We start from the raw sequence: 24230 nt of genomic DNA, 5'->3' as shown, positions 1-24230 counted from the left end.
ATCCTAAGAAAAACCTTTAAGCCATTCAGCTCCACTGTAAGTCTTGCGAGAGCCGCGGCGTCAGAGCGTTGCCACGGGTTACCGTGGCAAAGCTCTGCACGTCATGCAGACCGCAAGACTTACAATGGAGCTGAACGGCACAAAGGAGAAGGGAGCTGCTGAAAAGGTAAGTAACAGCTTGCTCCCATCCCCCCTCCTGCACAGCCCATCCACTGGACCACCAGGGAATAATATAGCCCCCCTCCCTCGCCAGGCAACAAGCAGGGAGGGGGGACGAAAATAAATAAATAAAAATTTCAATAATATTATAATAAAATAAAATTTGTAATAATATTATTTTTTTTTTACAAAAATGTAATATTAAAATAATAATGATAAAAAAGAATAACAATGCCCACCCCCCCACCAATGTTACACACTCTGCATCACATACACAAACACACTCTGCATCATATACACACACTGCATTCACACACACACACACACACACACTGCATTCACACACACACACTGCATTATATACACACACACACTGCATTCATACACACACTGCATTATATACACACACACACACTGCATTCATATACACACACTCCGCATTCATTATATACACACACTGTAAATAAATATTCAATTAATATAATTTTTGGGGGATCTAATTTTATTTAGAAATTTACCAGGAGCTGCTGCATTTCCCACCCTAGTCTTATACTCGAGTCAATAAGTTTTCCCAGTTTTTGGGGGTAAAATTAGGGGTCTCGACTTATACTTGAGTATATACGGTAATCTAGTTACTGTTTATGTTATTGGTAGTGTCCTTTTAATTCTTCTCTGAACTAGATCTTATTAGCATGTTTTCAAAGGATTGCAGTGATATTTCCTTAGTAAATTACATCCTATCTTTATCAATACATAACTATGCATGGCAAAGTATGGAATATATGTTTATATTTACAGCAACACTACAGTGCATATCTGCCATAATAAAATTAATGGATAGTGTGATTGCACTTTTACAAGGTTTTTCAACATTGGGTTTTAAGTTACTATTACCTTTGTATAATCACCAGCAAGAAATCCTTGTTCAAAACCACTGTACATTGTTAGTGGGATGAGAAGACACTGACGCTTATCCTTTAGATGCCTAATAGTTGCCATTATTTGTTTTTCAAAAGATTCTTCTTTAAAGTCATCCTTTGCCTGTCTTGTATTTAAATCAATGTTATCCAAGAATATAGCAACGAGAGCAATAGCAAGCACTCCACTTCCTGCAAAGTATGATAAATAAACCAATGAGAAAAAAATACTGACACGATAATATATTTTTTTTCAAATTTTTCTATATTTTAAAGAAAATTCATTAAAATTTTGGAACATTATGTCCTCCCCCTTTAATATGATATGACCATGGATGGGGGTAGATGGAACATACGAATGTCTACCCATTTACTAGGACATATCCCCACCCACTGGGCACAAGTGGTATAGGGGTTTAAACTGTAATCTGCCCACTCTTCATTAATTATTGAAAAAGTCCCCATCAGATACAGCTAGCGTTGTCAGCTGGAAAATAGTTCAGATTTTATTTTAAATTCAGTCCAATTTTGAAGCAGTCAGGTCTTGATTTCAGCTTTTTGACGAAAGTGGTCCAGCTGAAATCTGGACCTAATTCAGGCTTATTCAGAACCTGAGTTGCAAAATCTAGACATTGTTAAATAATGTGAATAATGTCAGGGTTTTGCAGTCTGAATTGCCTCATGCACAGCCAGACTGTTTTGCCTTGTTCAGTGGAGGACTTTAGTGAATAACCTTGTATGTTTTATTTGAGCTATTGGTTCTTCTCTGTCTCTCTATTTAGTACATGCCTCTCCTTGAGATGATTATTATATGCTTTCATTACTTTCCCATGTTACCTTATGGTAGCACTAGATATCTTTACGTCTTCTGTTACTTGTGTCAATGAGCACTTAGTTATTTATGAAACCCTTTTACAGCAGTTTAGCTAATTGTTGTGTAGTAGATTTACACATTTTACATCAGTACCCTTTTGACACATATATACAGCAGAAAGGTTTTTTATTCTTCACTATGTGACTATTGACACTTTTCACTTTCATAATTCAGCAGTTTGGGCACACTGTTATAATTTTATAATTGTTCTAATTTTCCGTCAACTCTAGCTTTTTATACCCACCCCTTCTCAACACACCGAAGGGGTTACACACAATTTGGTGAGTAAATATCACCTAGATCTATTTTGACAGATCTCCCTGTCCCTGGATTTTATAGTTTTTATTTCCTTTGTCTGTTTGTTCGGTGAAATGCGTTTATTCCCTATATTAACATTGTCCTGTTCGAATAATGAATAAACTACCGAACGACCGACCACCCAGATGCCGAGTGTGCCGCTTGTTGACCCCATTAACCTCTAGTAACACCTCCATAATCACAAACACCTCAATGTTCTAAGCGGTTGGCTGGGTGGTCGTCGTTCATATGTGTGAACACGTGGCAGCGGCCATCTTGAGATACAATCACGGCCAGCGGTGTTTAGTCATCGAATGTATGGAACAAAAAATCTGAGACTCAACGGCACGAACACCACTGAGACTTCCATCCCTACTGATGTTCGACAATATTCTTACGAACAGAATGGTGTTCGGTGAAAACATTCCTCGAACCACAGAGACTAGGAGAATGTACGCACAAACTGATATTCATATGTATGTGATGTATTTTGGTACTCCCAAAAGAGACCGACTGCACAGCCTTAATACATGGAACTATTTTGGGCAGGCGCCTCATCTGCAGTAGGTCTAAATTATACCCTGATGGCATTTTGGCTACATTCATGGGATCTGAGTGATTTCGAGATATGTTGGGCGCTCAGATCCAGGCTATCCGGGGATATAGAACTTTAAGGGGTATTTCATTGTTAAGTATATATTTTGGGGTATTTTTATTATGCATGTCCTGGACCTGAGAGGTAATGTAATTATGTGTGTGCTTATGTGGCTGTCCTCTGTCAGGTCCAGTGGGAAATGCCCCTGGAATATGTCACCAGAAACCCCTTGCATGGGGACTTGCATAAAAGGCCAGCTGTGGCTCCCAGTCAGATCAGTTCAGCCTCAATACGCATCCTCGTCTCGTGATTGTAGTGAACAGCTATACCAGCTATAACTGCTTCTCTTACTGCTTGGATTACTACTTGGAATACTATAACACTAGTCACACTAGGGGGAAAGGACGTCTCTTGCGGTGGAAATCCCCTCTACTCACCGGGGTGACTGCTACACCTATATGTATATATATTTGAGGCATTTTAAATATTGTTTGATCTTGAAAGAGGCAGATGTGGAGCTTAAACATTGTAAACGTTTCACAGAAATGCATTTGGTATTTTTTAACTTTGAGAAGTACACCATATTTTTGATAATCTCTATATACATTGGATGGCATTTGTGTATATTTAAATAAATGCAACACCATCTTGTTGTGAAATAATAACCACAGTGCAGCCTTAAATAAATATCAAACCAAAATTAGAGCAGTCTAGCAGTCTTGTATACAAAATTACTGCTTCATTTGAAAGAACAGTTAAATATCTATACTGTGTCAACATTACAGAAAATATTAAAGAAACACTTCACTGACCAAATAAATCACTGTTTAGTAGATATTTGAAATTTTCATGCATTTATTCATTGGGGGTACATCTTTAGGTACATTGGGGGTACATCTTTCCAAAGGCTGAGGTCTGAGGTCTGTGGAGTTAAAGAGCTAGTCTGAGGTCTGTGTGGAAGGAGGCAGGTATGCTGAAGAAGCACGTGCCTGCCACTTCCGTTAGCTCAGGGGAGTTAATGGAAGGAGACTGAAAACCTCCCTGGCTGTTTGATTGACAGCCGGGGGTGTTTCCAAGTTATTAAAAAAAAACAAAAAATTCATAGAAATGTCATATAAATCAGCACTAAGATAGTAATTTGTTATGTGGGCGTCATGACGTGCGGATGTGCTGACGTACAGGCGCCGTGGTGACGGAAGAGGAGGGGCGATCCGCCATGAGCTGCTGAGATAGCCGTTCCGGAGCTCCGGAGGTCCTCTCATCTCTCGTCCCCCGTGAACTAAATGACGGTGATCTGATCTGGACTTGATATATCTCCCTTGAAGGAAAGATAGTGGGGCGCTGAAAGACCGTGGAAGGAGCATTGGCGATAAGTAGCATGAGGTGTTTACCCACCAAAGCAAAATTGCCGTCTATTTAAAGTATTACTACCCCTGCCTGTGATAATGAGATTACCCATTGTGTTCAGTAATCCTATTACAGGCAGAGGGGAGGATTTTGTGTGGGAGTGTCTGTGTGTATTGTACCGATTGATTGGTTGTTTTGTCCCTCCCTGTGGGCGGACCTGTATTCTCAACAACTGTAATAAAAACCAGGCTGGGAGTGCCAGCCTCAGTTCCTGCTTAACCCTCAAAGTGAAGTGTTGTCTCATTATTGGGGGAGGATTTATTGTATGCTGTTCTAGTTTGACTGCTAGTAGTGTAAACCTATTCGTATGGTTTCCTATTCAACTGTCTACAGCATTCATATGCTTGAGAGGATTTATACGCTTCTCTGATTCGGTGGTTGTGGTGTCTGCTGCAGTGCTTGGAGTCCTCAGGAAACGCTAGGAGCATCCATTAACGGAGGTACCCAGTCGGGGTGCCAGGCGATCCGTTACATTGTATATATATATATATATTATTATAAAATACAAATAATAAGTAATTTAAATTAAATTAAACATGTAAAAATAATAATAAAAATGTAAAAAAATTATATATCTATACGAAATTTTATTCTAACTGTAACTTCAGAAGGATATTGATACCTTAGAGAGAGTTCAAAGAAGGGCTACTAAACTGGTTCATGGATTGCAGGATAAAACTTACCAGGAAAGGTTAAAGGATCTTAACATGTATAGCTTGGTGGAAAGACGAGACAGGGGGGATATGATAGAAACATTTAAATACATAAAGGGAATCAACACAGTAAAGGAGGAGACTATATTTAAAAGAAGAAAAACTACCACAACCAGAGGACATAGTCTAAAATTAGAGGGACAAAGGTTTAAAAATAATATCAGGAAGTATTACTTTACTGAGAGGGTAGTGGATGCATGGAATAGCCTTCCAGCTGAAGTGGTAGAGGTTAACACAGTAAAGGAGTTTAAGCATGCGTGGGATAGGCATAAGGCTATCCTAACTATAAAATAATGCCAGGGACTAATGAAAGTATTTAGAAAACTGGGCAGACTAGATGGGCCGAATGGTTCTTATCTGCCGTCACATTCTATGTTTCTATTTTGATATTAACCCTTTAAGGACCGCTGACGGTTCAGGACCGTCAGCGGTAAAACGTGCGTTTGGACCGCTGACGGTCCTGAACCGTCATAACGGTTTTGGGCAACTTACCTGATCGCCGTCGGTCCCACGGCGGCGATCAGCTCTCCTCCCAGTCCAGGGTGACTGCCTGTCTGCCCGGGCAGTCCCCCCTCGGCAGATCAGGACCCCACGGCCATGTGATCACTCGATCACATGACCGCAATAGGTGTCTGTGTATCTGCATGCAGGGGGACTGTCTGTGCTGACAGGCAGTCTCCCTGCAAGTGTAAAATCATAAAATAAAGTAAAAAAAAAAACAATCAGTGTAAAAAAAAATATAATATGTTTATATATATATATGATATATATACATGTATTATATCTATATATACCTATATATAATATATGTATATATATCATATATATAATGTCATACTAAGTGTATTTTTATATTTATATATACGTATATTAATATAAAAATACACTTATATTTAAATTACACACGAATATATACAATATATATAATAACTATATATATATGGTATATATATATATTATAAAATACAAATAATATGTTAATAAAAATAAATAACAAAAAATAAAAATAATTTATATATATATATATGCAATTTTATTCTAACAGTATTTTGATATTGATATATATATATATATATATATATATATATATTTATATCAAAATACACTTAGAATGTAATGATATATATATATATATCTATGTATAAATAAATAAATAAAAATAATACGAAATATACATATGTCCACATACATAATTACATACATCATTTCATAAATATACACGTAGACGTCAAATATATAAATATGTATATATTAAAATTATACATGCATATTTATGTAATATTTTTACCTAATTAAGTAATTTTAATGATTGCAATTCGAGGGACCTGCCTGCCAAACCAGGCCGAAAGTCCAGATAATTTAATTTGCTAGCACTGTGTTTAACCCTGTAACTTTCTATGACACCCTAAATCCTGTACATGGGGGTACTGTTTTACTCGGGAGACTTCGCTGAACACAAATATTAGTGTTTCAAAACAGTAAAACATATCACAGCGATGATATTGTCAGTGAAAGTGAAGTTTTTTGCATTTTTCACACACAAACAGCTCTTTCACTGAGGATATTATTGCTGTGATATATTTTACTGTTCTGATACACTCATATTTGTGTTCAGCGAAGTCTCCTGAGTATAACAGTACCCCACATGTAGATGTTTTATAGTGTTTGTGAAAGTTACAGGGTCAAATATAAGGCTTGATTTTACTTTTTTTTTTTATTGAAATTTGTCAGATTGGTTAGGTTGCCTTTGAGAGCGTATGGTAGCCAAGGAATGAGAATTAGCCCCATGATGGCATACCATTTGCAAAAGAAGACAACCCAAGGTATTGCAAATGGGGTATGTTCAGCCTTTTTTTAGTAGCCACCTAGTCACAAGCACTGGCCAAAGTTAGCATTTTTTGCATTTTTAACACACAAACAAATGTAAATGCTAACTTTGGCCAGTGTTTGTGACTAGGTGGCTACTAAAAAAGACTGGACATACCCCATTTTGAGAAAATATGTACATGTTAGGTGTGTTTCGGGCATTTATGACAGATAACGGTGTTACAATGTCACTATTGATACATTGATACATTTAAAATATATATATATTGAAACAGCAATTTCCTACTTGTATTTATAGGCCTATAACTTGCAAAAAAAAGCAATAAAGCATGTAAACACTGGGTGTTTTTAAACTCGGGACAAAATTTTGAATCAATTTAGCAGTTTTTTTCATTAGCTTTTGTAGATAAGTAAAAGATTTTTCAAGTAAAAGTCCAAAAACATGTTTTTTTTTTAATTTTTCACCATATTTTTTTTTTTTTTTTTTTTAATACAATATATGACATAATACAAATAATGGTATGTAAAGAAAGCCCTTCTCGTCGTGAAAAAAACAATACATAACTTGTATGGGAACCATAAATGAGAGAGCGGAAAATTACAGCTAAACACAAACACCACAAAAGTGTTAAAACTGCTCTGGTCCTTAACGTACAAACATCGCAAAAACAGGCCGGTCCTTAACCCCTTAACGACGAGTGACGGACAAGGTCCGTCACTCAGGGGAATGCGTTAATGACGAGTGACGGACCTCGTCCGTCACCCGTTAAAATTAACCCCAGATCGCCGCAATCGCGGCGATCGTGGGGTTAATGGTGCTCCGGTCTGCCTCTGCATTAGAGGCAGACCGGGAGCACCGGATCGGGCTGCCCCAGTACATGTGCCCGCTCTGACAGCATGTCTGAGCGGGCACATGGGCTCTCTATACTCACCTCCGCCTCCCTGCACTTCCTGGTTCTGTGTGAAGTGCAGGGAGACGGATCTTCAGTGATCCTGCCCCCTGGTGGAAAAAAAAATAGTAAAATTAAAATCCCACCCCCCTTTACCCCCCCTTTACCCATTTTAATAAATGGCTACAGTGATCAATTGGCAGGGATTACATTTTACTAAGATTTTACTAAGACTAAGATCTGAGTTTTTTTTAACCCCTGAGGGTTAATTCATTTTTTTTTTAACCCTCAGGGGTTCAATTTATTTTATTAATTAATTTAAATATTTTAAAATTATAAATTTAGCTAGCTGGGGAGGGTGGAAGTTAGTGGGGAATTGGGGGATTTAGTATTACGCTAACTAGGGGTTAACGTTAAAAAAAAGTTTAAAAATAAGCTTTAAAAAGTTAAAAAATTAAGTTAAAAAAAAAGTTTTAATAACATTTAAGTAAAAAATAAAAAAAAAATAAACCCTTTACCCAGTCCAAATAAAAATTAACCCCTTCCCTGCCAGTCGATCACTGCCTACAGTGATCAAAATACAGATCACAGTATTATACTGTTCTAATTTTTTTTTTAACCCCTGACGATTAACTTTTATTTATTTTTTAACCCTCAGGGGTTAAATTTATTTAATTAACTAATTTAAATATTGTATAATTAAATATTTTGCTAGCTGGGGTGGGTGGGAGTTATGGGAAAATTGGGAATTTACTGTTAGTGCTGCTTACTGCTAGTTAGGGGTTAACGTAAAAAAAAAAGCTTAGAAAAATGTTAAATCTGTAAAAAAGTTTTACGAAAGTTTAGGAAACTTTAAAAAAATAAATAATCAAAACAAAAGTTTAAAAAATAGTTTTAAAAAGTAAAAAAAGTTTTAAAAAGTAAAAAAATAAATTTAATAACGCTCATTACCACTACACCTGGTACAAGCTAGCGGAAAAATGATCCCACGCTAAGGTTCAAAATATGCCTTTTGAAATACCCTGGGATGTCTTCTTTAAGAAATGGTATGGCTTTATGGGGTATTTGGATTATATAGCCTGGTAAAATACTCTAAAATGGGACATGGGCACAGCGTAAAAATTCAAAATTTGAAAAAAAATGGAATGGCTGTGTCCCAAATGTGCCCCTCCGATGTCCACATATACCTGGCAAAGGTACATACGGGGGTATTTTTGTACTCAGCAGACATAGCTGAGCAAAATATGAAGTATTATACAGTGGTAGTACACATATGGTTTGCAAAATATACTGTGCAAACTCACTTTGTGTGTCAAAAAGGCAGAAAAAAACGCTTATAACCACTACACCTGGTACACGCTAGCGGAAAAATGATCCCACGCTAAGGTTCAAAATATGCCTTTTGAAATACCCTGGGGTGTCTACTTTAAGAAATGGTAGGCCTTTGTGGGGTAGTTTGAATTTAAAACCTGCAAAGATGCTTGGAAATTGCACATAGGCCCGGCGTCAAAATTCAAAGTTCGGTCAAAACTGATATGGCTTGGTCTCCTATATGGCACTGTAGCTTCACAAAATAGTGCCATAGACATACAATGGGGGTGTCCTTTTACTCAGAAGACTTAGCTGAGCATAATTTGGGGGGTTTGAACTTAGTGGCACATATGAAATATACAAAATGCCCAGCAAAAATGCAATCCGTATGTAAAAAATGCACAAAATTATTTTTTACCACATACTTTGGCATGTAATGGTAAAAAAATGGGGGCATGTTAAGGCACAATATGCACCTTATGAGATACCCTGGAGTGTCTTCTTTTACAAATGGTAGGCCTTTGTGGGGTGTTTGTGGGGTTTTTGAACAGTCAAACTGTTATAATACCCCAAATGGAAGCATAGGCTCATTAAATCCGTCTCTCAAAATTCTACTGTGAATACTGAAAAGGACAGGTCTCCTGTATGGCACTGTAGCTTCACGAAATAGTGCCATAGACATATAATGGGGGTGTCCTTTTACTCAGAAGACTTAGCTGAGCATAATTTGGGGGGTTTGAACTTAGTGGCACACATGAAATATACAAAATGCCCAGCAAAAATGCAATCCGTATGTAAAATATGCACAAAATTATTTTTTACCACATACTTTGGCATGTAATGGTAAAAAAATGGGGGCATGTTAAGGCACAATATGCACCTTATGAGATACCCTGGAGTGTCTACTTTTACAAATGGTAGGCCTTTGTGGGTTTTTTTTGAACAGTCAAACTACTATAATACCCCAAATGGAAGCATAGGCTCATTAAATCCGTCTCTCAAAATTCTACTGTGAATACTGAAAAGGACAGGTCTCCTATATGGCACTGTAGCTTCACGAAATAGTGCCAAAGACATACAATGGGGGTACCGTTGTACTCAGCAGAAGTAACTGAACACATAATAAAACTTTGTACAGGAATAGCACACACCAACTTTACAAAATACACATGAGAAGTTCTTTGTTATAAGTTTGTGTGCGAAAACCCCCAAAAAACACAATTTTACTCCAATATTTAGCAGAGGTTGGCGGTAAAATGGCTACATAGAAAGTGTCAAAACAACCTTAGGTAAATAGCCTGTGGTGTCTACTTTATATAAATATATACTTTTGTGTGGCAATTTTGTTTTATTTTATGGCTATTAGGCTTACAAGACAAACATACCAAATTCTAAAATCGCTCCACATAAAAAGTTTATTTTACTCCTTGTGCTTTGTGACCTGTAACTACCAAAAAAAACCTTAAAATCCCAGACACATTATATATTCTGTAATTCAGAACAACTAAATGAATTTATTTTTAATTACTTTCCTTAACCTGCACTAATTATGTACACATTATTATTGCAAAAACTGTAAAAAAAACACACAAAAATTCATTTTTTTGCATATTTCTGTATTTTTTTTATAATAAATAAGCATTTATATATATATGTGTTACATCAAATTAAAGCCCTTTCTGTCCTTTAAAAAACGGTATATAATATGTGTCGGTGCAATAAATTAGTAAAATGCAAATTGCAGTTGAACGCAAATAGCAAAAAATGCAAAAAATGCCGTTGTCATTAAGTGAAAGACAAGCTTCTGAAGCTCTGTCCTTAAGGGGTTATGGGGTTAATATATATATATTTATATCAAAATACACTTAGAATGAAATTGTATATATATCTATGTATATATAAATAAATAAAAAGAATACAAACTATTCATATGTCCATATACAAAATTACATAAATAATTATATAAATATACACGTAGACTTCAAATATATAAATATGCATATATATTTAAATTCTATGTAATATTTATGTAATATTTTTACATAATTAAGTTATTTTATTGATTGCAATTTAAGGGACCTGCCTGCCAACCCAGGCCGAAAGTCCAGAGAATTTAATTTGCTATCACTGTATTTTACCCTGTAACGTTCTACGACACCCTAAAACCTGTACATGGGGGGTACTGTTTTACTCGGGAGACTTCGCTGAACACAAATATTAGTGATTCAAAACAGTAAAAAATATCACAGCGATGATATTGTCAGTGAAAGTGACTTTTTTGCATTTTTCACACACAAACAGCACTTTTACTGATGATATAATTGTTGTGATACATTTTCCAGTTTTGAAACACTAATATTTGTGTTCAGCAAAGTCTCCTGAGTATAACAGTACCCCCCATGTACAGGTTTTATAGCGTTTTTGAAAGTTACAGGGTCAAATATATGGGTCAAATATTTTTACATTGAAAATGGCCAGGTTGGTTATGTTGCCTTTGAGAGCGTATGGTAGCCCAGGAATGAGAATTACCCCCATGATGGCATACCATTTGCAAAAGAAGACAACCCAAGGTATTGCAAATGGGGTATGTCCAGTCTTTTTTAGTAACCACTTAGTCACAAACACTGGCCAAAATTAGCGTTCAATTTAGTTTTTTACTTTTTTCACACACAAACAAATATTAACGCTAACTTTGGCCAGTGTTTGCGACTAAGTGGCTACTAAAAAAGTCTGGACATACCCCATATTGAATACCCTGGGTTGTCTACTTTAAAAAAAATATGTACATGTGGTATAATGGTATAAGTTCATAATATTTGAAATGTTATATGGCCTAGGAGCTGTAATCTAAACACAATGCAGGTTTATCTAAATGGAGAGGTTAACTCTATTGGATTTAAGTAAATAATACAAATGTGATTATTATTTTTTTATGATATCTTATTAATTACTAGAAGAAACAGAGCAGGAAGGTGATGCACTGGTGTGTGCCTATTTAAGTAAGACAACACCAGGGGAAGTTGGTTTGGATTTATCTGGGGCCTATTATTATGGCCCTAGATTTTACTAAGTTTTGTGTTTTTTTTATTTTTCATTTCTTCAGATCACTTAGCAAGTTTTATATTAAGATTGTGGTGGAACCAACCTTGCCACTGGGTATTAGAGAAGCCTGTTTGCCCACCTCATGCCTGCTGACTATGGGAGATTTGACCCTTTATATACATGATTTGGGCATGTTGTATTGTATTATGCTGCTACTGGCCCTTTAAGAACCATCTGGGGACATACTGTGGAGTTACTGGGTGGCCACCATTTCATGTATCAGAGGCACATGGTGAGAACAATGGATGAAGCACATGGTGAGAACAATGGATGGCGGCCATTTTAACTCACAGACACTGTTGTGACTTTTCTACACGGTGCCATCTCGCCAGTATTTGGTGCACAAAGACATTGTGCAGTAGTTTTAACCCCTTAAGACCGGAGGGCGTACTATAACGTCCTTTTTAAAGCGTCTCTAAACGCCGCAGGACGTAATAGTACACGCTCCGTTTTTTTTTCACTTACCCGGTCGCCGGCGATCCCACGCCGGCGATCGCGGTTGGGGGGACTCCCAGGGAGCCCCCCTCGGCACCTCCGTCCTCTTCAGCCCCCACGGGCCATGTGAGATTGAGGTCCTTGCGAGGACCTCACAATCACATGGCCGGGATAGCTGCCAGCAGCAATGCCAGCAGGGGGACTAACTGTAATGACAGTTAGTCCCCCTGCTGGCTGAAATCAAATAGAAATAAGTTAAATCAGTGTAAAAAAAATATATATATATACTTAGATCATATATATATATTATATATATATATATGATCTAAGTATAAATATACACATATACACACACACACATACACTGTCTAGGTGTATTTTAATATTAATATATATATAATTATATATATATATATATATATATATATATATATATATATATATATTAATATCAAATTACACGTAGACTGATACTGATTAAATATATATATAATTATTGTTATATATATATATTTATATATAATATAAAAAAATAAATATGTAAATACGTAAAAAAATAAAATAAAAAAATCATTAAAAATAAAATATTAAAAAATATATAGATGTGTTTTATTTCATTCTAACTGTATTGTGATATTAATATATATATATTTATATCAAAATACACATAGAACAAAATAATATATATATATATATATATCTATATACATAAATATATTCGTATATATCACTATATATATACCTATATATAAATAAAAATATTTTTTAAAAAATTATATATATACGTATATATACACATATGTATATATATATACATATATTAATTCTACAAATATATTTATGTAATAATTTTACATAATTAGGTATCCTAATTAAGTACAATTAGCGGGACCTGCCTGACAACCCATGCCGAAAGTATAGGGAATTTAATTTGCTAGCACTATATTTAACCCTATAACTTTCCAAGACACCATAAAACCTGTACATGGGGGGGTACTGTTTTACTCGGGAGACTTCGCTGAACACAAATATTAGTGTTTCAAAACAGTAAAATGTATTACAACGATGATATCGCCAGTAAAAGTGACGTTTTTTGCATTTTTCACGCACAAACAGCACTTACACGGACGATATTATTGCTGCAATACTTTTTACTGTTTTGAAACACAAATATTTGTATTCAGTGAAGTCTCCCGAGTACAACAGTACCCCTCATGTACAGGTTTTATGGTGTTTTCAAAAATTACAGCGTCAATATAAGGCTTGTGTTTCATTTTTTTCACATTAAAATTCGCCAGATTGCTTACGTTGCCTTTATGACCCTATGGTAGCCAACGAATGAAAATTACCCCTATGATGGCATACTATTTGCAATAGTAGACAACCCAAGGTATTGCAAATGGGGTATGTCCAGTCTTTTTTAGTAGCCACTTAGTCACAAACACTGGCCAAAATTTGCGTTTTTTTGCATTTTTCACACACAAACAAATACTAACGCTAACTTTGGCCAGTGTTTGTGACCAAATGGCTACTAAAAAAGACTGGACATACTCCATTTGCAATACCTTGGGTCGTCTACTATTGCAAATGGTATGCCATTATGGATGTAAATGTAATTCCTGGGCTACTATACAGTCTCAAAGGCAACGTAACCAATCTGGCGAATTTCAATTTCAAATGTAACACACTATATTTGACCCTGTAACTTCCCAAAACACCATAAAACCTGTACATAGGGGGTACTGTTTTACATGTGAGACTTTGCTGAATACAAATATGTGTATTTTATTGCAGTAAAAGCAAACGGTATTATGACATTGACAGTTAAAATGTCATGTAGAACTAAAAAAATAAAAAAAATCTTATTTTCTCCCATTTTTTTCATATTAAATTATGTTTCATAGCTAAATATTTGATATTAAATGAAAGCCCTGTTTCCCCTGAATAAAATGATATATAATAAGGCGGGTGCATTTAATATGAAATAGGTGAATTACGGTTGGACAGACATATAGCGCAAATGCCAGGTTTTGTTTATATTTTGTTTCGTTCACAACTTGTACATTTGGCTGCGGTCTTAAGGGGTTAAACTATACAACAGGGGACACATTATACAGTGGTTATTTTTCATATAGCCTGTATATGTTCTGCGGAATCTGCATTAAACTGTATCTTCCAAACCACTGAACGGATCTGGGTGAATTTTGGATATGTGGTTCTCCCAGATCCCCCGGTTCCGAGGATATACGTTTTATGGGGTTTTTGCATGTTTTGGGGTCCCTGTGATATGTTTTATAAAACGGTATTTCTCTGCCTGTGATAATTAGATTACCCATTGTGTTCAGTAATCATATCACAGGCAGAGGGGAGGATTTTGTGTGGGAGTGTCTGTGTATATTGTACAGATTGATTGGTTGTATTTAAAAACCTGTGGGCAGTTCTATGTTTGTGATTTGTGAATAAAAGAGGCTGTATGTGCCAGTACAGTCAGTTCTGCTTTGACCTCAAAAGAAGTGTCGTCTCGTTATTGGGGGAATTGGATTATATGCTGATTGCCAGGAGTGTAAGCTGATTGAATGCTTTTCCTGTTCAGCTGTTTACAGCATTTGTATGCTTCTCCGGTTCGGTGGTTGTGGTGTCTGCTGCAGTGCTTGGAGTCCTCAGGAAGCGCTAGGAGCATCCTTCAACGGAGGTACCCAGTCGGGGTGCCCGTCGATCCGTTACAAAGATGAAGGAGGGCCTCTGGGGACAAGGCTCTTCAGTTGGGATGGTTGGATTTCTCCTCCTGTGTAGTTATACTACACCTTTTTTTCATTGTGCCTTAATGGCCTTGTTACGGTTACCCTTAGGCTTGCTGAGAGCTGGACCGCTTAGTAGTCTGGATTCTTATTTGCTGGAGAGGGGAGAGCTGCTTTCCATAGTATTCCATATGAGTCCTGTAAGTGTAGAATAATCCCACTAGCTATAGCACAGCTAGGATACCTTTCTGCCCAAAAAACGAGTCGAGGCTGCGATTTGAGGGTCAAGTAAGAACTGAGGTCTGGAACACCCAGCCTGCTTTTTATTACAGTCAGGTACAAACAGACCCCACCCAGGGGGAGGTATAAAATAACCAATAACAGAATAGTACAGCCCCCTGGTGCCCTCCCCTCTGCTTGGGAGATAATTGAGTTTCCTACTGTATCTACTCAATTATCTCCAAGCTAAAACTTATACACTTTTATACATTTTTATAACTTTCTCATTTTATCTAGTACATTAATAAAACTTATATTTTTGTGAACAACATAAATGGTGGAACAACATACTCAAATTTCGTGGGAATCCGTCCAGTATTTCCAGAGATATTAAAAAGTCTCTTTGGACCGACCGCACGCCTGTTTGCAAGCCCAGAAACAGTTCCACAGATTCAGGCTGTGTGGTCGGTCGATGTTTAGCCGGAAAATCGGTAAAGTTCCATCCGAAGCCGGTGTTCGAATATTCGAACGCACTTCGGCTTTTGTGGAAGTGTCGAAGTAAATGCGGTTTAAACTTCCGCGGCGGTCGCTAGTCGTGTGGTGATCTATTCCCATGAAAAAGACGACAAAGTTCCCTTCGAACGGTTGTTTTGAATGTTCGACCGGGACTTAGTCTCCGGCTGTGGTGTCGAAGGATCGGGGAAGGTACAGGTTACCGCTGACCGCATTCGACTGTATTAAAATGGCCGCCGTCACGTGTTCGACTGTAATGGCGGCCGCTTCGACTACCTCGGTGACTTCGACGGCTTCGGCACTTCGACGGTATTCGAAGTGCCAGTTAAAAGGTTGAGACGCTGCTCCCAAGTAATTAAAGGTACACAATTAAAACTAGTGTTTCTATAACAGTGCTCCCTTTTTGTGGAACACTCTGGCAGACACCGTCTGACCCCTTTTCGGGGCAGACTAAGGCTGTCCAGACCGCTGGTTATGCTGGGCTGAGGTCTGTTTGTCTGGACAACCCGTCGGCGTTGCCATTCTGTTTCCCGGGTCGGTAGGCAATGGTGAAATTGAAGGGTTGCAATGATAAACTCCAACGTAATAGCCTGCCGTTATCTCCAGAGACCCGGTTTAGCCACACCAACGGGTTATGGTCGGTGACCAGAGTGAACTCTTGTCCATATAAATAGGGAGTCAATTTCTTTAATGCCCACACCAAGGCCAAACACTCCTTTTCGACCGCTGCATAGCTGACTTCGCGGGGCAGGAGCTTCCGGCTGATGTAGGCAACTGGATGCTCCCCTCCGTCTTCACCTACTTGGCTGAGGACGGCTCCCAGCCCGAACATGGAAGCGTCTGTATGGACGATAAAACGTTTGTAAGGAGCTGTGGCCGCCAAGACAGGAGCATTAACCAAAGCATTTTTGAGGGCCTGGAAAGCCGTTTCACAGTGGGGAGACCACAGGACCTGTCGAGGTAAGTTTTTCTTGGTCAAGTCAGTCAGGGGTTTGGCAAGTGTGCTGTAGTCTGGTACAAATCGTCTGTAGTACCCTGCCGTGCCCAGGAAGGCTAGAACCTGGGTCTTAGTGATGGGGTGGGCCAATTGGCCATAGCTTCTATCTTGGCTGGCTCTGGTCGCTGTTTTCCGCACCCTACCCGGTGACCCAGGTACTGTACCTCGGCCATCCCAAAGTGACATTTTTCTGGTTTCAGAGTCAGGCCAGCAGCCCGGATCTGATCCAGAACCATTCCTAGATGAGCTAAGTGGTCCTCCCAGGACTCACTGTGAATCGCTATGTCGTCCAGGTATGCACAGGCAAAACTCTGGAAGCCATCCAGGAGCCTATCCACCAAGCGCTGGAATGTAGCTGGGGCATTCTTCATCCCAAACGGCATTACCTTAAACTGGTATAAGCCACATGGGGTGACGAATGCCGACTTGGGGATAGCCTCCGGGGCCAGGGGAATCTGCCAGTAACCCTTGCAGAGGTCAATAGTGGTCAGGTAATTCCCCCTGGCTATACGATCGAGTAGCTCGTCTACCCTGGGCATAGGGTAAGCGTCCGTCATAGGGACGCTTACCCTATACCCTGGGCATAGGGCAAGCGTCGTGTTTTTTCATTGAGCCTCCGATAGTCTACACAGAACCGGGTTGTCCCATCTTTCTTGGGTACCAGGACAACCGGGGAGGCCCAGGGACTATCGGAGGGCTCAATCACCCTGAGTTGGAGCATCTCATCGATCTCCTTCTTCATTCCTGTCCTAACTGCCTCGGGGATGCAATACGGGGGCTGGCGTAAGGGTGTTTGCCCGGGGGTATCGACCTGGTGGGTAGTTAAGGTAGTGTACCCTGGCTTCTGGGAGAAGGTGAGGTGTTTGGACTGGAGGAGTGTATTGAGCTGCTCCCTTTCAGTGGGGCTAAGTCGGTCTCCTATCTGAACCTGGGTTACTACACCTGTGGGGGGACTCTTTTCTAATAGGTCGGGAATGGGTAGACTGTCGGGGTCTTCCTGAGGGGGGCAACATACGGCTGTCACGTTCTCGGGTCGCTCCAAATAGTCTTTGAGCATGTTTACATGGAACGTCTTCCTAAGGTTGTTGTCGTGGCAACTAGCTATGACATAAGTGGTGTCGCCCCGTTTCTCTACAATCTGGTAGGGGCCCTGCCATGATGCTTGCAATTTGTCTGTCTTCACCGGCTTAAGTACTAACACCTTTTGTCCTATGGTAAAGATTCTCCTTCGGGCCCCCCGATCGTACCATACCTTCTGTCTTCTCTGGGCCGACTGGAGGTTAGCCTGCACTGATTTGGCTAGTTGCTCCATTCGGTCTCTGAGTTCCAGCACGTACGGCACAATGGGGACACCGTCAGTTTCCGTCTCTCCCTCCCAGATCAGGTTTAAGGGGCCCCGTACCTTTCTTCCGTAGAGCAACTCAAAGGGAGAGAACCCTGTCGTTTCCTGGGGCACCTCCCGATAAGCAAATAGGAGGTGCGGCAGGAAGCGTTCCCAGTCTCGGTATTCCTGAGTGAACGTTTTGAGCATTTGTTTGAGGGTTCCGTTGAACCTCTCACAAAGTCCGTTCGTCTGTGGGTGATATGGGGAGCTCAGAAGGGACTTAATTTTGCAAACCTGCCAGAGTTGTTGGGTCAATTCGGCTGTAAATTGGGTGCCTCGGTCAGACAGGATTTCTTTCGGAAATCCTACCCGGGAGAACACTTGTACCAGTGCATTCGCTACCGTATCCGCTTGGATGTTGGATAGGGCGACAGCCTCGAGGTACCTGGTAGCGTAGTCCACTACGGTAAGGATGTAGCGCTTACCGGAGGGACTAGGGGTGGCCAGTGGTCCGACTAGGTCAATAGCAACCCTGCTAAAGGGTTCCTCTACAATGGGCATATTGACTAGATGGGCTTTAGGGTGATCGCCTCGCCTTCCTACTCGTTGACACACATCGCAAGTATTACAATAAGTCCTAACATCAGCGTGTACTCCTGGCCAAAAGAATGTGTGGGTAATGCGGTGTAGCGTACGGGTTACAGCTAGGTGGCCTGCCAAGGGGATGTCGTGTCCTATCTTGAGGATTTCTCGACGGTATTTGTGGGGCACTACCAGCTGTCGCCTACGTTGTCCCTTTTTCTCTGTCAAGCGATATAGTTTCCCTTTTTCCCATAAAAAAGTTTCGTTATCTGCCCCGCTCCCTCCGGTCTCTGCTCGTTCCCGGTATTTTTGTAAAGTCAGGTCAGTCTTAGACTCGGTCTCGAAAGTATCTGGGGTGTCCCAGGGTATGGGGCCTAACATGTCAGGTAAAGTCGGGGTCGGTCTTACCTGTGTCTCCCGCACTGGTGAGGGTTCTCGTTCTGTCCGGGCTTGGGCTTGGGTAGTCACTGGGTTCGCCTCATTGTTGTACGCTGGAGCATAGGCAGAAGTCATGGGGCCCAAATCGTTGCCCAGTAGTACTTCAGCAGGTAAATTATCCATTATGCCCACGTTCACAGCCCCCTTTCCCGCTCCCCAATCAAGATGTACTTTAGCGGTCGGTACACATCCCCCCCCGCCACTCTAACGGCCACGGTCTGCCCTGACCGCTTGTGCTCCGGCACCAAATGACTCTGTACCAGTGTGATGGTAGCCCCTGTGTCTCTCAACCCCTCGGTAGATCGCCCTTCGAGCCATACCTTCTGCCGATGGTGCTGGCGGTTATCTGAAGCAGCATATACAGGGTCTGCCTCGTGAAGCGGCCCCAAATATTCCTCCATAGGGGCCTCTTGGTTAACACAGAGGGCTCGGGCAGGACGATATGGCCCAGAGGGGTAATTGTAATTCCTGGGCGTCTGGTGCGTGTTAAGGGGGCAGTTAGCCATGAAATGCCCTGGTTGCTTGCATCGGTGGCAAGTCGGTCTGGGACGATCAGAGCTGTTATTGGGTGGTCCTGAGTGTCGGGTGGGCCCTGCGGGTACCGGGGCTCGGAATTCCGTATGAGGAGGTGCACGGTAAACCTCTCTGGGCTCGACCCGTGTTGGAGCCCGGTAGTTCGTGGGCTCGTGAGGACGTGAATCATAATGTTCATCGGCTAATTTGCCCGCTTCTTCTAAGGTGGAAGGTCGCCTGTCTCGCAGCCACTCCTTCCCCTGCTGCTCCATGCCATTATAAAAATGTTCTAAGAGAAACAATTGTAAAATGTCCTCACCAGTCACAGCTTTACTTCCGCTCATCCAGTGATTTGCCGCCCTCCGCATTCGGTGCGCCCATTCCATATGGGTATCGTTAGGCTTCTTTTTCATGCCCCGAAACTGCCGGCGATACGTGTCTGGAGTTACAGCGTACCGTCTTAGCAGTGTCTCTTTAACCCGCTCATACTGTGTCACTTCCTCAGCACCCAAGGTACGAAAAGCTTCCAGGGCTCGCCCGGATAGTTTCCCAGACAGGATCGTGGGCCACTCTCTGAGGGGAATCTGGTGCAGGGCACATTGCCTTTCGAAGTCCGCCAAGTATTCATCAATTCCTGTCTCGCTCTCTAGGAAGGGTCGAAATGCCGCATAGGGTATCTTGGGCCTCCCAGCATTTTCGACAGGAACGATTACTTGCGGGGCTTCAGCATTGCGGTGTGCGTTTACTAGGTCAAGTTCGTGGGCTCGGGCCTTTCGTATATCCTCGTCTGCCTCCGCCATCAACTGCTGCACTAGTTCTATAGGTGGGTTTGGCCCGTAAAGGGAGAGCCTTTCCCGAACAATTCTTGCCTTTTCGTCACCATTCGTGGTTGGTGTTTCCGCCATTGTGAAGCTTTGATCCAGTTCGGTCAGTTCTGCGATCAGTTCTCTCCTTGGCCGGTTGCTGGCGTACCCTCCTCTGCTTTCCAGTAAATCTTTTAGGGTGGTACGCTTCAATTTTGTGTAGTCGCTCTCCATCCGTTCCGTACCTCTCCTAGGAAATCCAGGATAATCCCACCGCTGCCACCAAATGTTACGGTTACCCTTAGGCTTGCTGAGAGCTGGACCGCTTAGTAGTCTGGATTCCTATTTGCTGGAGAGGGGAGAGCTGCTTTCCATAGTATTCCATATGAGTCCTGTAAGTGTAGAATAATCCCACTAGCTATAGCACAGCTAGGATACCTTTCTGCCCAAAAAACGAGTCGAGGCTGCGATTTGAGGGTCAAGTAAGAAATGAGGTCTGGAACACCCAGCCTGCTTTTTATTACAGTCAGGTACAAACAGACCCCACCCAGGGGGAGGTATAAAATAACCAATAACAGAATAGTACAGCCCCCTGGTGCCCTCCCCTCTGCTTGGGAGATAATTGAGTTTCCTACTGTATCTACTCAATTATCTCCAAGCTAAAACTTATACACTTTTATACATTTTTATAACTTTCTCATTTTATCTAGTACATTAATAAAACTTATATTTTTGTGAACAACATAAATGGTGGAACAACATACTCAAATTTCGTGGGAATCCGTCCAGTAGTTCCAGAGATATTAAAAAGTCTCTTTGGACCGACCGCACGCCTGTTTGCAAGCCAAGAAACAGTTCCACAGATTCAGGCTGTGTGGTCGGTCGATGTTTAGCCGGAAAATCGGTAAAGTTCCATCCGAAGCCGGTGTTCGAATATTCGAACGCACTTCGGCTTTTGTGGAAGTGTCGAAGTAAATGCGGTTTAAACTTCCGCGGCGGTCGCTAGTCGTGTGGTGATCTATTCCCATGAAAAAGACGACAAAGTTCCCTTCGAACGGTTGTTTTGAATGTTCGACCGGGACTTAGTCTCCGGCTGTGGTGTCGAAGGATCGGGGAAGGTACAGGTTACCGCTGACCGCATTCGACTGTATTAAAATGGCCGCCGCCACGTGTTCGACTGTAATGGCGGCCGCTTCGACTACCTCGGTGACTTCGACGGCTTCGGCACTTCGACGGTATTCGAAGTGCCAGTTAAAAGGTTGAGACGCTGCTCCCAAGTAATTAAAGGTACACAATTAAAACTAGTGTTTCTATAACAGTGCTCCCTTTTTGTGGAACACTCTGGCAGACACCGTCTGACCCCTTTTCGGGGCAGACTAAGGCTGTCCAGACCGCTGGTTATGCTGGGGTGAGGTCTGTTTGTCTGGACAACCCGTCGGCGTTGCCATTCTGTTTCCCGGGTCGGTAGGCAATGGTGAAATTGAAGGGTTGCAATGATAAACTCCAACGTAATAGCCTGCCGTTATCTCCAGAGACCCGGTTTAGCCACACCAACGGGTTATGGTCGGTGACCAGAGTGAACTCTTGTCCATATAAATAGGGAGTCAATTTCTTTAATGCCCACACCAAGGCCAAACACTCCTTTTCGACCGCTGCATAGCTGACTTCGCGGGGCAGGAGCTTCCGGCTGATGTAGGCAACTGGATGCTCCCCTCCGTCTTCACCTACTTGGCTGAGGACGGCTCCCAGCCCGAACATGGAAGCGTCTGTATGGACGATAAAACGTTTGTAAGGAGCTGTGGCCGCCAAGACAGGAGCATTAACCAAAGCATTTTTGAGGGCCTGGAAAGCCGTTTCACAGTGGGGAGACCACAGGACCTGTCGAGGTAAGTTTTTCTTGGTCAAGTCAGTCAGGGGTTTGGCAAGTGTGCTGTAGTCTGGTACAAATCGTCTGTAGTACCCTGCCGTGCCCAGGAAGGCTAGAACCTGGGTCTTAGTGATGGGGGTGGGCCAATTGGCCATAGCTTCTATCTTGGCTGGCTCTGGTCGTTTTTTTCCGCACCCTACCCGGTGACCCAGGTACTGTACCTCGGCCATCCCAAAGTGACATTTTTCTGGTTTCAGAGTCAGGCCAGCAGCCCGGATCTGATCCAGAACCATTCCTAGATGAGCTAAGTGGTCCTCCCAGGACTCACTGTGAATCGCTATGTCGTCCAGGTATGCACAGGCAAAACTCTGGAAGCCATCCAGGAGCCTATCCACCAAGCGCTGGAATGTAGCTGGGGCATTCTTCATCCCAAACGGCATTACCTTAAACTGGTATAAGCCACATGGGGTGACGAATGCCGACTTGGGGATAGCCTCCGGGGCCAGGGGAATCTGCCAGTAACCCTTGCAGAGGTCAATAGTGGTCAGGTAATTCCCCCTGGCTATACGATCGAGTAGCTCGTCTACCCTGGGCATAGGGTAAGCGTCCGTCATAGGGACGCTTACCCTATACCCTGGGCATAGGGCAAGCGTCGTGTTTTTTCATTGAGCCTCCGATAGTCTACACAGAACCGGGTTGTCCCATCTTTCTTGGGTACCAGGACAACCGGGGAGGCCCAGGGACTATCGGAGGGCTCAATCACCCTGAGTTGGAGCATCTCATCGATCTCCTTCTTCATTCCTGTCCTAACTGCCTCGGGGATGCAATACGGGGGCTGGCGTAAGGGTGTTTGCCCGGGGGTATCGACCTGGTGGGTAGTTAAGGTAGTGTACCCTGGCTTCTGGGAGAAGGTGAGGTGTTTGGACTGGAGGAGTGTATTGAGCTGCTCCCTTTCAGTGGGGCTAAGTCGGTCTCCTATCTGAACCTGGGTTACTACACCTGTGGGGGACTCTTTTCTAATAGGTCGGGAATGGGTAGACTGTCAGGGTCTTCCTGAGGGGGGCAACATACGGCTGTCACGTTCTCGGGTCGCTCCAAATAGTCTTTGAGCATGTTTACATGGAACGTCTTCCTAAGGTTGTTGTCGTGGCAACTAGCTATGACATAAGTGGTGTCGCCCCGTTTCTCTACAATCTGGTAGGGGCCCTGCCATGATGCTTGCAATTTGTCTGTCTTCACCGGCTTAAGTACTAACACCTTTTGTCCTATGGTAAAGATTCTCCTTCGGGCCCCCCGATCGTACCATACCTTCTGTCTTCTCTGGGCCGACTGGAGGTTAGCCTGCACTGATTTGGCTAGTTGCTCCATTCGGTCTCTGAGTTCCAGCACGTACGGCACAATGGGGACACCGTCAGTTTCCGTCTCTCCCTCCCAGTGCTCCCGGATCAGGTTTAAGGGGCCCCGTACCTTTCTTCCGTAGAGCAACTCAAAGGGAGAGAACCCTGTCGTTTCCTGGGGCACCTCCCGATAAGCAAATAGGAGGTGCGGCAGGAAGCGTTCCCAGTCTCGGTATTCCTGAGTGAACGTTTTGAGCATTTGTTTGAGGGTTCCGTTGAACCTCTCACAAAGTCCGTTCGTCTGTGGGTGATATGGGGAGCTCAGAAGGGACTTAATTTTGCAAACCTGCCAGAGTTGTTGGGTCAATTCGG

At 41.8% G+C, this 24230-nt stretch overlaps 1 protein-coding gene across 1 annotated transcript in view; it reads right to left on the bottom strand.

Moving 5' to 3' along the window:
• LOC134585785 (protein unc-93 homolog A-like) overlaps positions 1–24230 on the bottom strand; it is a 137178-nt gene that overhangs the window by 34917 nt on the left and 78031 nt on the right. The window contains exon 6 of the mRNA XM_063441253.1: positions 1054–1268. Coding sequence (XP_063297323.1) covers positions 1054–1268 — 215 coding nt within the window. The remainder of the gene's footprint in view (positions 1–1053; positions 1269–24230) is intronic.

Source organism: Pelobates fuscus, chromosome 2 (genome assembly GCF_036172605.1).
Source record: "Pelobates fuscus isolate aPelFus1 chromosome 2, aPelFus1.pri, whole genome shotgun sequence".
In the NCBI taxonomy this organism is placed as follows: domain Eukaryota; kingdom Metazoa; phylum Chordata; class Amphibia; order Anura; family Pelobatidae; genus Pelobates; species Pelobates fuscus.
This window is presented reverse-complemented; position numbering and strand designations above follow the sequence as displayed.